The sequence below is a fragment of the Delphinus delphis genome, chromosome 11, assembly GCF_949987515.2.
Source record: "Delphinus delphis chromosome 11, mDelDel1.2, whole genome shotgun sequence".
NCBI classification, from domain to species: domain Eukaryota; kingdom Metazoa; phylum Chordata; class Mammalia; order Artiodactyla; family Delphinidae; genus Delphinus; species Delphinus delphis.
The window spans coordinates 52,441,236-52,454,937 of record NC_082693.1 but is presented as its reverse complement, the minus strand read 5'-3'; the positions used below and the strand labels follow the sequence as shown (position 1 = coordinate 52,454,937).

The 13,702-nt window shown below is 40.4% G+C and overlaps 1 protein-coding gene across 3 annotated transcripts in view; it reads left to right on the top strand.

Annotated features, from left to right (window-relative positions):
* Positions 1 to 13,702, top strand: part of GRIP1 (glutamate receptor interacting protein 1) — a 437,679-nt gene that overhangs the window by 354,452 nt on the left and 69,525 nt on the right. For all 3 annotated transcript variants that reach the window (XM_060023847.1, XM_060023846.1, XM_060023845.1), the window contains 2 exons: positions 11,757 to 11,826; positions 13,483 to 13,628. In XM_060023847.1, coding sequence (XP_059879830.1) covers positions 11,757 to 11,826; positions 13,483 to 13,628 — 216 coding nt within the window. The remainder of the gene's footprint in view (positions 1 to 11,756; positions 11,827 to 13,482; positions 13,629 to 13,702) is intronic.

Below are 13,702 nucleotides of genomic sequence, written 5' to 3'. Positions count from 1 at the left end.
AGTGGCTAAGGCAAAAACCAAGAGTTCTCAAGTGGGTGTATGAAATGGGAGCTGTTCAATTCAACTTTGACAATATACATTTAACATCGAAGATGAAGTTTTATTAATAACCAATAAATCACATATATCTAATGTAACACCAAAAATAGTGGTACTACAATATGGAATAAATGTTAAGAACAAGAAGCCAGGGCTTCCCTGGTGGCTCAGTGGTTGAGAGTCCGCCTGCTGATGCAGGGGACACGGGTTCGTGCCCCGGTCCAGGAGGATCCCACATGCCACGGAGCGGCTGGGCCCGTGAGCCATGGCTGCTGAGCCAATGCGTCCGGAGCCTGTGCGCCGCAACGGGAGAGGCCACAGCAATGAGAGGCCTGCGTACCGCAAAAAAAAAAAAGAACAAGAAGCCATATGTATGAGAGCCTGTATCTCCCCCAACCCCCAGTGCTGGGAGAAAAGTAGGACTGATGGATCTGACGTTCCTCTGTAGAGTAAGTAGAAAGATGAAATGGGACTTTGGAGACTCCAGACCTATTCTAGTTGCTACTACAGTCATTTCCGCCTTTAACTGGGTCGCTTCCCCTTTCGGTTTGTTCATTACGAGGCAAAGATGGTATGCCACTGTTCTGTCACCAGCTGTGCTTGCTGAGATTAAGGGAGAGCTCATCAGAACTTACTATTCTAAAAGTATCTGGGGCTCTACGTGGCTTCTGCAACCCGCATGTAACTTTAACCCTGCTCTCATTTATCCTGTCTATTCCATTCCATTCATTTATTCCATCAGAATTGGCCGTGAACGGGGTACCTCTTGGAGTTGCGCAGTGTAGAGCCTGCTTGCTGGCTGCACGCAGAGACCCTGCTTCCACCCCATTCTTTCTTCCTCCTGCCTCCATTCAGTAAAGACACTCTGAGTGCCATGGCCCAATACTAAGTTTTGAGTCCTTAGAAATGCTTACTACTGGTGCATCTACAGAAGACCCCTATTCCTCGGAAGCTTCTCTTACCACACAGTTTGCCACACTGTAATTTTACTCTCAAATTTTACTTAAGAGGATGGTCTTTTTTAATGCAATAGATTTATTCTTTTTTATTTGAAAAGCAGTTTTATTTATTTTATTTTCCATTATGGTTTATCACAGGATATTGAATATAGTTGCCTGTGCTATACAGTAGGACCTACTTGTTTATCCATTCTATAGATAATAGTTTGCATCTGCTAATCCCAAACTCCCAATCCTTCCCTTCCCCATTCCCCTCCCCCTTGGCAACCACAAGTCTGTTCTCTATGTCTGTGAGTCTCTTTCTGTTTCATAGATAAGTTCATTTGTGTCATATTTTAGATTCCACATATAAGCGATATCATATGGTATGTGTCTTTCTCTTTCTGACTTACTGCACTTAGTATGATCATCTCTAGGTCTGTCCATGTACATAGCTGCAAATGGCATTATTTCATTCTTTTTTATGGCTGAGTAATATTCCATTGTATGTGTGTATATATATATATATATACACACCATATCTTCTTTATCCATTCATCAGTCCATGGACATTTAGGTTGTTTCCACACCTTGGTTATTGTAAATAGTGCTGCTATGAACCTAGGGGTGCATGTATCTTTGTGAATTATAACTTTGTCCAGATATATGCTCAGGAGTGGGATTGCAGGATCAAATGGCAACTCGCAATAGATTTATTCTTAAAGATTAATATACATAAAAATGTAATTTAACTATAAAGGAGAGTATCCCTTTAAAAACTAATACTGTGATAGATTCCTTTTTCAAAGTCAGTATTTATATGTTCAGTTTGTTTCAAGTGTGGCCATGTATACACAACTGCAAAATATTTTATTCGCATAAAGAATCATATAAAATTATGCTTTATGATGATGTTACATATGTACTAAAACTGATTTTAATACCAATCATGGAAACTATCCCCAAACCCCACAAAACTGCTTGAATTTTAGCCAGCTGTAAAGTAAAGCTTTTCATGGAAGCTGAAAGTTTTGTGCCATACCCGGATGGAGAAATGATACGTAAGCTCATCAAACATGCCTGTCAGTCCTTCTAGAGCTCCAGCTCCATTTACACAACTAATCCTCACCATCCTGAGTTAGTGTCTCCTCGTGGAAAATACTCATATTTTGCCAGTTGAGAAAGCAGAATTTGCTAAAGGAAAAAAAAAAAACAGAATCCATTTTCATTGTTACAAAATAGTAAATTCCTGAGGTCTAGCACAGTTCCTGGCACATACGAGATGCTTGTTTAATCCCTGTCTTTGTTGAAGGAGTGAATGAGGAGTCTGTAACCAATGTTCTTCTAACCAGTGTGCCCTCCAGGAAATGAGCCTCTGAGGGCGATGAGGAATATAGATGCTTGTGCAAAGTCTATTGCATGAACTGAAGAAGCATGAACTTGGAAAATGATGAAGAGCAAGGACTCAGAGCCCAGACTGCCCCACTTCCCAACTCTCTTGACCGCTCTGTACTGAGTTTCCTTGTCTATAAAATGGCGTGCTCATTACCTTCTTTGCAGCACTGTTGAGAAAATTAGATGAGTTAGTGTATGTAAGGTGCCCAGAACACCTTGTGAACCGTAATGAATGTTAATTATTATAATGATCGATATTTATTTTCCACATAGAGCCTCATGAAATATTTTAAGCAAGGCTCTACCCCACAAAATTTAGTGCCAACCGTAATTATCCTACCTAAGTAGGAAACCAAAGGACCCTCTTCTCACTCATACACACACGGGTACTGTTAGGGAAACTGAGGCACTATAGGGGTTTATGAATGTTTCTATCTTTTTTTTGTACATCTTTATTGGAGTATAATTGCTTTACAATGGTGTGTTAATTTCTGCTTTATAACAAAGTGAATCAGTTATACATATACATATGTTCCCATATCTCTTCCCTCTTGCGTCTCCCTCCCTCCCACCCTCCCTATCCCACCCCTCTAGGTGGTCACAAAGCACCAAGCTGATCTCCCTGTGCTATGTGGCTGCTTCCCACTAGCTATCCGTTTTACGTTTGGTAGTGTATATATGTCCATGCCACTCTCTCACTTTGTCACAGCTTACCCTTCCCCCTCCCCATATCCTCAAGTCCATTCTCTAGTAGGTCTGTGTCTTTATTCCCTTCTTACCCCTAGGTTCTTCATGACATTTTTTTTCTTAGATTCCATATATATGTGTTAGCATATGGTATTTGTCTTTCTCTTTCTGACTTACTTCACTCTGTATGACAGACTCTAGGTCCATCTACCTCACTACAAATAACTCAATTTCGTTTCTTTTTATGGCTGAGTAATATTCCATTGTATATATGTGCCACATCTTCTTTATCCATTCATCCGATGATGGACACTTGGGTTGTTTCCATCTCCGGGCTATTGTAAATAGAGCTGCAATGAACATTTTGGTACATGACTCTTTTTGAATTATGGTTTTCTCAGGGTATATGCCCAGTAGTGGGATTGCTGGGTCATATGGTAGTTCTATTTGTAGTTTTTTAAGGAACTTCCATACTGTTCTCCATAGTGGCTGTACCAATTCACATTCCCACCAGCAGTGCAAGAGTGTTCCCTTTTCTCCACACCCCCTCCAGCATTTATTGTTTGTAGATTTTTTGATGATGGCCATTCTGACCAGTGTGAGATGATATCTCATTGTAGTTTTGATTTGCATTTCTCTAATGATCTCACTATCTTTATACAAAGTCCTCTTTCTGTATCTTCATCTTGTGAAAGCTCTGAGTAGTGAGAAATAGGCCTCCACCTCGGGAAGCGTACCATCAGAGCCTTCACGCTTGGCTTAAGACTCACTCTTCATACCTAATTGACTGAGAAATGAGTCCCTCTGATTTTGGATGTGGTGAGCAGTTTTAGACTAATTTTCATAAGTTCCTGATGAGACATTCATAGCACATTAGCATCAGGCATTACTTTTATAGATTTTATTGCTATGATATGGAGTAATTTATTATAGCAAATAAAGTAGGACAGCCTAGCAGAAGGATGCAGTTTGGCACAAGAAGCAGCATCCTGAAGCTCTGACACCTCAGCCAGTCAGAAACCAGAGCCCATACCCTCCAATGCAGCTCACCTGCCTTTCAAGTCAGAGAACTGTGCTTGTCTCTGCAACGTGTAGTTGTCCGTAAAGATCTTTTGGTATCGAAGTTTTCTTTGGAGGTTTTATTACACGGGAGTTTTATCTACTTTGTACCATGCATGGCACTAAGCAGTTTATATGTGTTTTCTCATTTAATCCTGAAAGTGGCCCTATAACATCTGTGCCCATTTTACACAGCTGGATAAGCTGCCCAAAGACCCAGAGCTAATAAAAGGCCGTGCAGGGATTCAAACCCTTTCTGTCTGACTTAACACTGGCTGTGTTCGTGTTAACACTCATCCCTGTCACCATCTGATTGATGAATCTTCCCAGATCCTATATTAGAAAAGCAAGAGACAGCATTTTGTGAGTGCAGTTAATTTATTGGCTTTCCTTTTTAGTTGTGACTGAATTGTCTTCAGGAACAAAGGCCTGCTTTATTTTTTGGAAAATCATAAAGCATTCTTTATAACAAGAACAACAAATCTGTCATTTTCGCCTTAAGTCTTAAACGTATTTAGAAGAGAAATGTGTTCATGGTTTTTTGCCAACTTTGCAATAAAAACTCTACTCACTGGTCCATTTCAAATCAAATAACCAGTTTTACTTGCCAGGTAGTATATATGTATGTATGTGTGTGTGTGTGTGTGTGTGTGTGTGTGTGTGTATACACACACGCACATATTTATATGGTTACAATGAAAGTAAAACTGAATGATTGCGTGAGTGAGTGAGTGTGTGTGTGTGTGTGTGTGTGTGTGTGTGTGTGTGTGCGCTTCTCCAGTGTAGTTTGGACAGTTTATCAGGTCCTTTGAGCAAAGTACCTTGACTAGCAGAGTAAGTTCCATGAACGGCTAGACATTATAGAATGTTCTTGGAATGATTCACATTTAATTAGCTTCACACTGCAGAAGATTTCACCCGTCTTCAGATACAGAAAAAGTGTTTTAAACAAAAGATAGGGACTGTCATTTTCTACCTCTTCCAACAACTGTTTGAGAAGAAAAGAATCCAAATTCACTGTGAGAACCAGTTTGTGACAGTGACAGACGACCAGTGATTTTAAAGCTTCGTGAGTCAAAAGATGCTAGCTTGAAAACACGCCTTTAGCCCTGCTCCTACCCCAAACCCCCATTTTAAAGTGACAGTATAAGATTTTTCAGGAGGCAGAAACTCATAAGGAGAAGAGGAAAAGAAAAATAGATAACAACAACCAAATTTGGAAGTGGCAAAGAAGATGGAGAAAGATTAATTTAAAGAAGCAGAGTGGAAAGCTGACAGCCTGATGTGCATCCTAAACTCCCAGCAAGTCAGAGAGGTGGAATCAGGAACTTCTGGAAGCAAGAGTGATGGGAGAGGGCTTCCCTGGTGGCACAGCGGTTGAGAGTCCGCCCGCCGATGCAGAGGACACGGGTTCATGCCCCAGTCCGGGAAGATCCCACATGCCGCAGAGCGGTTGGGCCCGTGAGCCATGGCCACTGAGCCTGCGCGTCCGGAGCCTGTGCTCCGCAACGGGAGAGGCCACAACAGTGAGAGGCCCGCGTACCGCAAAAAAAAAAAAAAAAAAGTGATGGGAGAGTACGAACACAGGGGGATTGGTTGAAAGTCTGTTAAGAATGAATGAGTCCCTCAGATGCCTTCCCCAACTCAGAACCGCCAAGCACCCCTCCCCTTCCTGGCAGAGCCTAGTTTTATCCTCTGGAAAACGTGAAAGGAAGGGTCTCTGGATTGGGAGGGCACAGCTGAGTGTACCAGTCCAGCTCTGAAAGCAGAGATTCAGTGAGACACTGAATGAGGAGACTGCTGGTCTTTTCACAGAAGCTCAAAGAAGCCAGGTATCCAGGCTTAATCCCCTCCGAGCTGGAGGAAGAATCAGTGCCATCTGGCACTGAACTATACAGAAGCAGTCTGGCCTGAACTATACAGTGACGACCGTAATCCAGGAGCCCCACTCAGGGGCACCAAGCTTTCAAACAGCTACTTTGGAGAGCCATCTTTGATGTGAACAGACAGCTAAGAAAAACACAGGCACTTGGAGGAAAGAATGTAAGATGCAAGACTATCACCAAAAACAAAGAAGAAAACAGAAACAGCACATGCAGGAAGAAGAAAACTTTAAAAAGAAAAAAAAAGTGATCATTAACATCATTTGTATCCCTGGGTGGGAGGCCCTGAATACTATTACACAGTAGCCTCCAGAGGGGAACAAAGAGCTCTTGAAAAGTAAGAATATGGCAGAAATGAAGGAGTTCAACAGAAATACTGGAAAAAATGTTGAGGAAGATTTCTAGAAATTAGGACAAAACAACAAATAAATAAATGAAGAATCTAGACTAAATAGGAAAATTATACGAGTCCAAATAACACAATATCCAAATAATAGACGTTACAAAAAGAAAGAGGAGAGAAAAGCATCAAGGATATATTTTCATAAATTTCCTAGAATTGATGGATATAAGTTTCCAGATGTATGAGTCCATGAGCTGTGGATGAAAACAGACCCACACCAAGGCACGTCATCATGAGATTTGAAAACTGGGAGAAAAAGACAATGCTACAGGCTTCCAGTGGGGGTGGGCAGTTTTCACACAGTGTATCAGAACACAAATAATAAACCGAGTAATCAGAATGGCATCAGGCTTCTCAACAAATAGCAGTTCTGGAATCTAGAAACCAATGGAAGAGTGCCTTCAAAATTCTGAGGGAGAAGAAATTTCCAGCCTAGAATTCTCCATCTAGCAAAGGTGGAAGTAAAAAAAAAGACAACTATGCAAGAATTCAGAATACTCTCCTCGCACGCACTCTTCCTCGGGAAGCTGTCAGAGAACGTGTACCAACCACCAAAAGAGAGTAAAGCCAGGAAGAGGGAGAATTGGATTCAGGATGCAAGGCTCCAGGGATGCAAGAGAGAGTGTTAAAAGGTAAACTGAGGCATATTAAACATTTTAAGAGTTTATTTGAGCAAAAAAATTGATTCACATCTGGCAGCACCAAACCAGAAGTCGTTAGGGATGCTCCCCCAACAGGAGTCTGGGGAAAGACAGATATAGGAAGAGCAGAGGCAAAGAAAGGAAATTATTTAACTCGCTGTAACTTAAAGCCTAGTTGGCTGTTTGTGACTGGTTGTCCTTAGTATTTTGATTTCATAACCTTGTAAGAGCTTAGATTTTGGTTGGCTTCCTTGGGCTACCACAGCATTAGAGCCACCTCAGTCTAATGGCCTCCTTCTTTAATTAATTTAACAGGAATGAAAAGAAACTCTGGGTTCCCAGGGTCTGTGGGAAGGAAATTCCCAAGGTCTGTGTAGTAACCCTAGAAAGCAAACGTTCCAGATGGGTTGGAAACCTCTAATAGAATTCTTGATATGATAGAACATGTTGAGAGATTACAGATCTGAGGAGTTGAATTCATGGTAAACACAAGAAAATTAAGCCAACAAAGGCATCAAGACAACAGAAAATATATCCTGTAGAAAAGGCAGGTAATCATGCCATGCAACATGGCTTGTCTTCTAATACTGTTTGCCGTCATACTAAAGTAAATGCTAAATATCGATTTTACAAAAAATGACAAAACTGTATTGGAAGAATGGGGGAACAAGAACTGTGTCTGAATATGGTGGTGATGTAGAGGCGGAAGAGAACTGAATTCTCATCTTTCATAACAGAAAGAGGCAGCATGCGAGATTTTTTCTTTTTTTAGTTGCGGCATGCAAACTCTTAGTTGTGGCATGTGGGATCTAGTTCCCTGAACAGGGATCGAACCCGGGTCCCCTGAACTGGGGGTGTGGAGTCTTAGCCACTGGACCACCAGGGAAGTCCCCCCATCTCCCCTTTTTATCCAGCTTTTCTCCAGGATTTCATGGCCAGTGCCCAGAGCAGACGTGCCTAGCTCATAGTTGGTGTTCAATGAGTATGTGATCGATGGACGGCTCTGTGAACTTCAATTCAGTGGATTTCACAGTTCAATGGAGAACTCCAAGCAAATTCAAAGCACTGAGCGAGTGCTAATGTATTCTCGCTCAAAGGGTCACAAAGCCCTCGGAGGTGAGGCAAGTCAGGAGGTGAGATCCTTCCAATGAGGACAGTGGCAAATTAGAGACAGAAGGCTCCATCTGAAGGAGAGAGTGGGAAAGTGAGCCCAATGTTGCTGGATAATCATCATAATAAACACTTATGTACTGTATTGTATGCGCACTGCTCCAGTCACTTTACATAGAAAAATTCAATCCTTACAACAAAAACTGTATGAGATCAGCACTGTTGTTCTTTAGCACCGTTTCACAGACCAGGAAACTAAGGTGTCTGAACACTATGTGCTCAGGCATACACGGCTTATATGTGGAAGAGGCAGGATTTGGAACCCAAGCATTCTGGCTGCTGAATCTTGCCTCTTCATCACTATACCATATTGCCTCTCTAATTTTTTAAAAGAAGCTGTACATCTGTATGAAATCTACTACTTTTTAAATGTTGGCAACTAATTTTTTAAAGCACTACAAGTCAAGCAAAGCATGCTTGGTTTGTACCTTCCTCAGAGAAGAATCAAAACATGGTGCTAACCTAAGTGTCCATCGACAAATGAATGGATAAAGATGTGGCACATATATACAGTGGAATATTACTCAGCCATAAAAAGAAACGAAATTGAGTTATTTGTAGTGAGGTGGATGGACCTAGAGCCTGTCATACAGAGTGAAGTAAGTCAGAAAGAGAAAGATAAATACTGTATGCCAACATATATATATGGAATCTAAAAAAAAAAAAGTTCTCAAGAGCCTAGGGGCAGGACGAGAATAAAGACGTGAACGTAGAGAATGGACTTGAGGACACAGGGAGGGGGAAGAGTAAGCTGGGACAAAGTGAGAGAGTGGCATGGACATATATACACTACCAAATGTAAAACAGAGAGCTAGTGGGAAGCAGCCACATAGCACAGGGAGATCAGCTTGGTGCTTTGTGTCCACCTAGAGGGGTGGAATAGGGAGGGTGGGAGGGAAACGCAAGAGGGAGGAGATATGGGAATATATGTATATGTATAGCTGATTCACTTTGTTATAAAGCAGAAACTAACACACTATTGTAAAGCAATTATACTCCAATAAAGATGTTAATAAATAAATAAATAAATAATATAGGCTAAAAAAAACATGGTGCTAGGTCTATTCACAATAGCTAAGACATGGAAACAATCTAAATGTCCATCGACAAATGAATGAATAAAGAAGATGTGGTACATATATACAATGAAATACTACTCGGCCATAAAAAAGAATGAAATAATGCCATTTGCAGCAACATGGATGGACCTAGAGATTATCATACTAAATGAAGTAAGTCAGAAAGAGAAAGACAAATAACATATAATATCACTTATGTGTGGAATCTAAAATATGACACAAATGCACTTATTTATGAAACAGAAACGACTCAGATATAGAGAACAGACTTGTGGTTGTCAAGGGGAAGGGGAGTGGGGGAGGGATGGATTGGGAAGTTGGGGTTAGCAGATGTAAACTATTATATATAGAATGGATAAACAACCCCAAGTTCCTACTGTATAGCACAGAGAACTATATTCAATATCCTATGATAATCCATAATGGAAAAGAATATAAAGAAAGAATGTATATATATGTATAACTGAGTCACTTTGCTGTACAGCAGAAATTAACATAACATTGTAACTCAACTATACTTCAATTAAAAATTTTTTTTAAAGAAAAATTAAATAAAACATGGTGCCAGGGTGTGCAAACCATGACTGAGCCCTCAAAGCCCCAAAGGCATGGCCACATTTAATGTGCCTGGTAAGCATGGTAGTGATAGTGTCAGGAGCTCAACTTCTGGGCTCAACTTCAATACTCCAGTGGGCATCCACCCTGATGAACCTTTCAGACATCAAGTATGGACTTGATTAAAGGAGAAAGAGAAGAATGTAGTAAACATGAAATGGGCACCATACATGTCTGTAGACCATTAGAAGTTTCACACCCCTCTGCAAAGCTGTGTGGGTTTGTCCAGAGGTCACAGTGTTATTTTCCTCTGTTAGAAGGATGACAGAGATGGGTTTGATGTATTTCGTTGCCTATACTGTTTTGTTTTAGTCCATTTCAATGGAAAATGAATTTTTTTAAAAACCAAGGGAAGCATTGAGTGCTCTGTGATGGTTACTAAAGCTTGGAAAAATATCGTGTAAAGTTATTGGCAGATGCTAGGAAAGTTGTATTTGCTGATTATAACGAAGTTTTTGTTTTTGTGCCCTGTGCCCAGAACGATTTGCTGTTCTGAAATGTAATATGAGTAAAACCGCTGGATGTTTATATTTCTGTAGTGGAATTATATCAAATCACTGAGTGGAGGTTTAAATTATGAATTAATTGTAGTGAACAGAATGTTTTGCATTCTTTGCTAGAAGCTAAGAATAGTGATTGGATGAAGTCCCATTAACATTTACTGTGGACTAACTCGGTGGGTAAGGTATGGGTATATGTGTTTGCTTTTTCTTTCAATGATGTGTTGCGATATTAAACCATCTGTTCTTGTGCATAAACATTTTCCTGGGATTCAAATGGGATTATGGGATATGATATGGTTCTGTGATTATTATGGGGTGATCAGACTGTTTATAATAAAATCTTACATTAGGCGCCTTTTAATGATCCTTAAAAAGAAATCACTCCAGGCTTCAGGTTGGTAAAACGTCTCCTATTGGAGGCAAATTGTTGTTTATAAATGTTGGTGTGTTCATTTTAATTATTGAACTCCTAAATTAAATGTAAACTTTCTAGGTCAAGATGATATTTTTGTACTTAAATATGGACTATAGTTCATTTTGAGGATTAAGTCTAAGTAGACTCATTGCTAATGGCTTTTCATTATTATTATTCCATTATCACCAAAGGGAAATATTCCTAAGAAAATTTATAAAGCCCAAAACTGACCCCTGTGCAGGATAATAGATTTATCTATAAACTCAATAAAAGTTACATGTAGATGTTTAAATATGAATATATATAAGTATAAATAAATAGCATCAGTCAGACTTCTGAATATTTCAGAGCATTCTAGGTATGAATTTGTGAGCAAAATTTTAATATTTGCAGTCTATCTAGTAAAAGATATCCTTCTGGGGAAAAAAAAAACTTACATTAGTGATTCTCATCCACTTTCCCACCCAGTACACTTGAGTAATATGGCAGGATCCCATGAAGAGTGGTGTCTCCTCACTGGTAAGGAGTGAAAGAATGGGTAGGAGAAGGGATCACATGTAAGTACCACTAAGGGGAGCCCCTGATTGCTTTTAATACACTTTTCTGTTGGACTATTCACTCTTCCCCTCCGTCTCTTGAGAATCACAGATTGAAATAGATTTAATCCAGATGGGCAGCTTTTCAATTGCTTTCTTCAATTGCAGATTTAAAATAACTTTGCTTTAGTTTTCAAGTTTATGAGTACTTTAACACAAACATATTTTTATATCAAGAAGGGGTAATATGTGCATTTTTAAATTCATTTGCTGATTCTCTTTGCTTTGCATACAAACTGTACTTGCATTAATGGCTGCTATACAGTGAGACCTGTACAGTAGTGGGTGAATCGTGCATATAAAGATGTGACTATTCTATCTTCATTATTACAGCACCATCCAGTAGAAAACCAGGAGACCCCCTGGTCATATCAGATATCAAGAAAGGCAGTGTGGCACACAGGTAAGAAAGATGGATTTACTGATTCATCCCAAGGTATTTCTTAATTACAGCAGAAATGACCTCTTCCACACCCAAGACAACCTTGCTAATAGGTCACGGTATTCTCAATATTTTCCAGGCAACCACGATTAATCGATTATATTTTTGACATCCCTAATGTCAATGACTATGTAGAGCTCTCCCCCGGTGTCAGTTTATTTCTGCACCCAGTGCAGACAACAATCACATGAAAATGTTTTTTAGGGTCATTCATGAGTCCAACATAGCCTCTCCTTCACTGATCATCCTCCATCCTTCATTTTTCCCGCTAAAAAACTGAAAGTGGCCCCAATGATGAGAGTCACCCCACATGGAGATAATAGCTTAGGGGAGAGTTTTGCTAGATGCCAGGATGTCCTCCCTAGTCAAGCCAGGTCCTTGAGCCTTAAACAGTGTTTATGTATCCTATTTGGTTCATAGACCACAAAAATCAGGGAGCCTCAAACGTTCAATTTCACAGATCAAAAATATTTTTAAGTGATTAGGAATATTGATGTAAGACTGTTAACTTTCTTTTTATTTTCCAGTTAAGGACTTAAAAAATCCCATCTGTTATCACAGTCATTTCATTAAAGAAATATTTTAACACTCAAAAAGTAGGAAGGACATTGTATGAACTTAGGTATATAGGTATAGGCTCAGATACTGTGACAAGGAGACGTAAACGGAGTGGATCCAACAAGACAGAAGTTTGTCTCTCATACAGCAGTTGGGAGGTAGACAGGCAACGCAGGGCTGGAGAAGCAGCTCTGCCGTCCTCTCCAGCTTCTCCAGTCATTGTGATTTTCCAGCCATAGAAGGGAGGTGGGGTGGTGCAGAGAGAGTCTGGGGTGTGTATCTTTAGGGGATGACCCAGAAGAAGGAAGGGAGAATGGATTCTGGGAAGCAATTAGCAATCTCGGTCACAGACATAATGCATAAAGGATGGTTCTTACCAAAACATAACCTTCCTTACAGATATGTGTGCATATACATACAGAAGCACCTGCACGCACATATACCTTCTCATTGTTTTTCTCATTTCGTGATGGACCTTTAAAAACTTTCAAGACCTGAAGCAGTCCGTAACCAGTATTAGATTCTCAATGGCCACCTTCCAGATAGCATCCAATTCCCCTTTTCTCCCTACTGCAGCCATAGTGAGTTCCCCAGTGCAGGTGGAAATAGCAGAGACACCAGGACTCAGACCTCCCCTAAGGCCATCCCACCTTGACTCGCCTCACTCCCTGTATCCTCTCCTAGTATCTGGACTGCGAAGGACCAAAAGTGGTGCAACAATGTGGAGAAGCATAAGGACACCCGGGCTGTGTAAACCTGGGCCCATTACCCCCCTTCCTGGAAACCTTAGAATTCCTGAGTGACGCTTATATGGTTGTCCTGGTCTAATTGAAGAAAGCAGAAGAAAAATATTTTTTAATACTCTGCAATTTAATGTCAGGGCAGCCATCCAAATTAAGACTGGAGAAAGGGGATTTGTCAGTAAAATGCAGTTTTAAAAGTTGAAGAATCTTATTTCTTCTAAAGGCTACCATAATGCTGCTCTGTGCTAAATGCCTCTTCAATGGCCTGGTCAAGTGCTCCTCATTAATCATGCATTTGCTATGCCTTTACTATCAGAACGGGAACCCTGGAACTTGGGGATAAATTACTTGCCATAGATAACATCAGGCTGGACAACTGTTCCATGGAAGATGCAGTTCAGATCCTTCAGCAGTGTGAAGACTTGGTGAAGCTGAAAATCCGCAAAGATGAAGATAATTCAGGTATTGATAACCTCCTTAGTGAAGACTGATTTCTCTAACTGCCCGTCTGTCACCAAAGATATTAGATCTTGGTG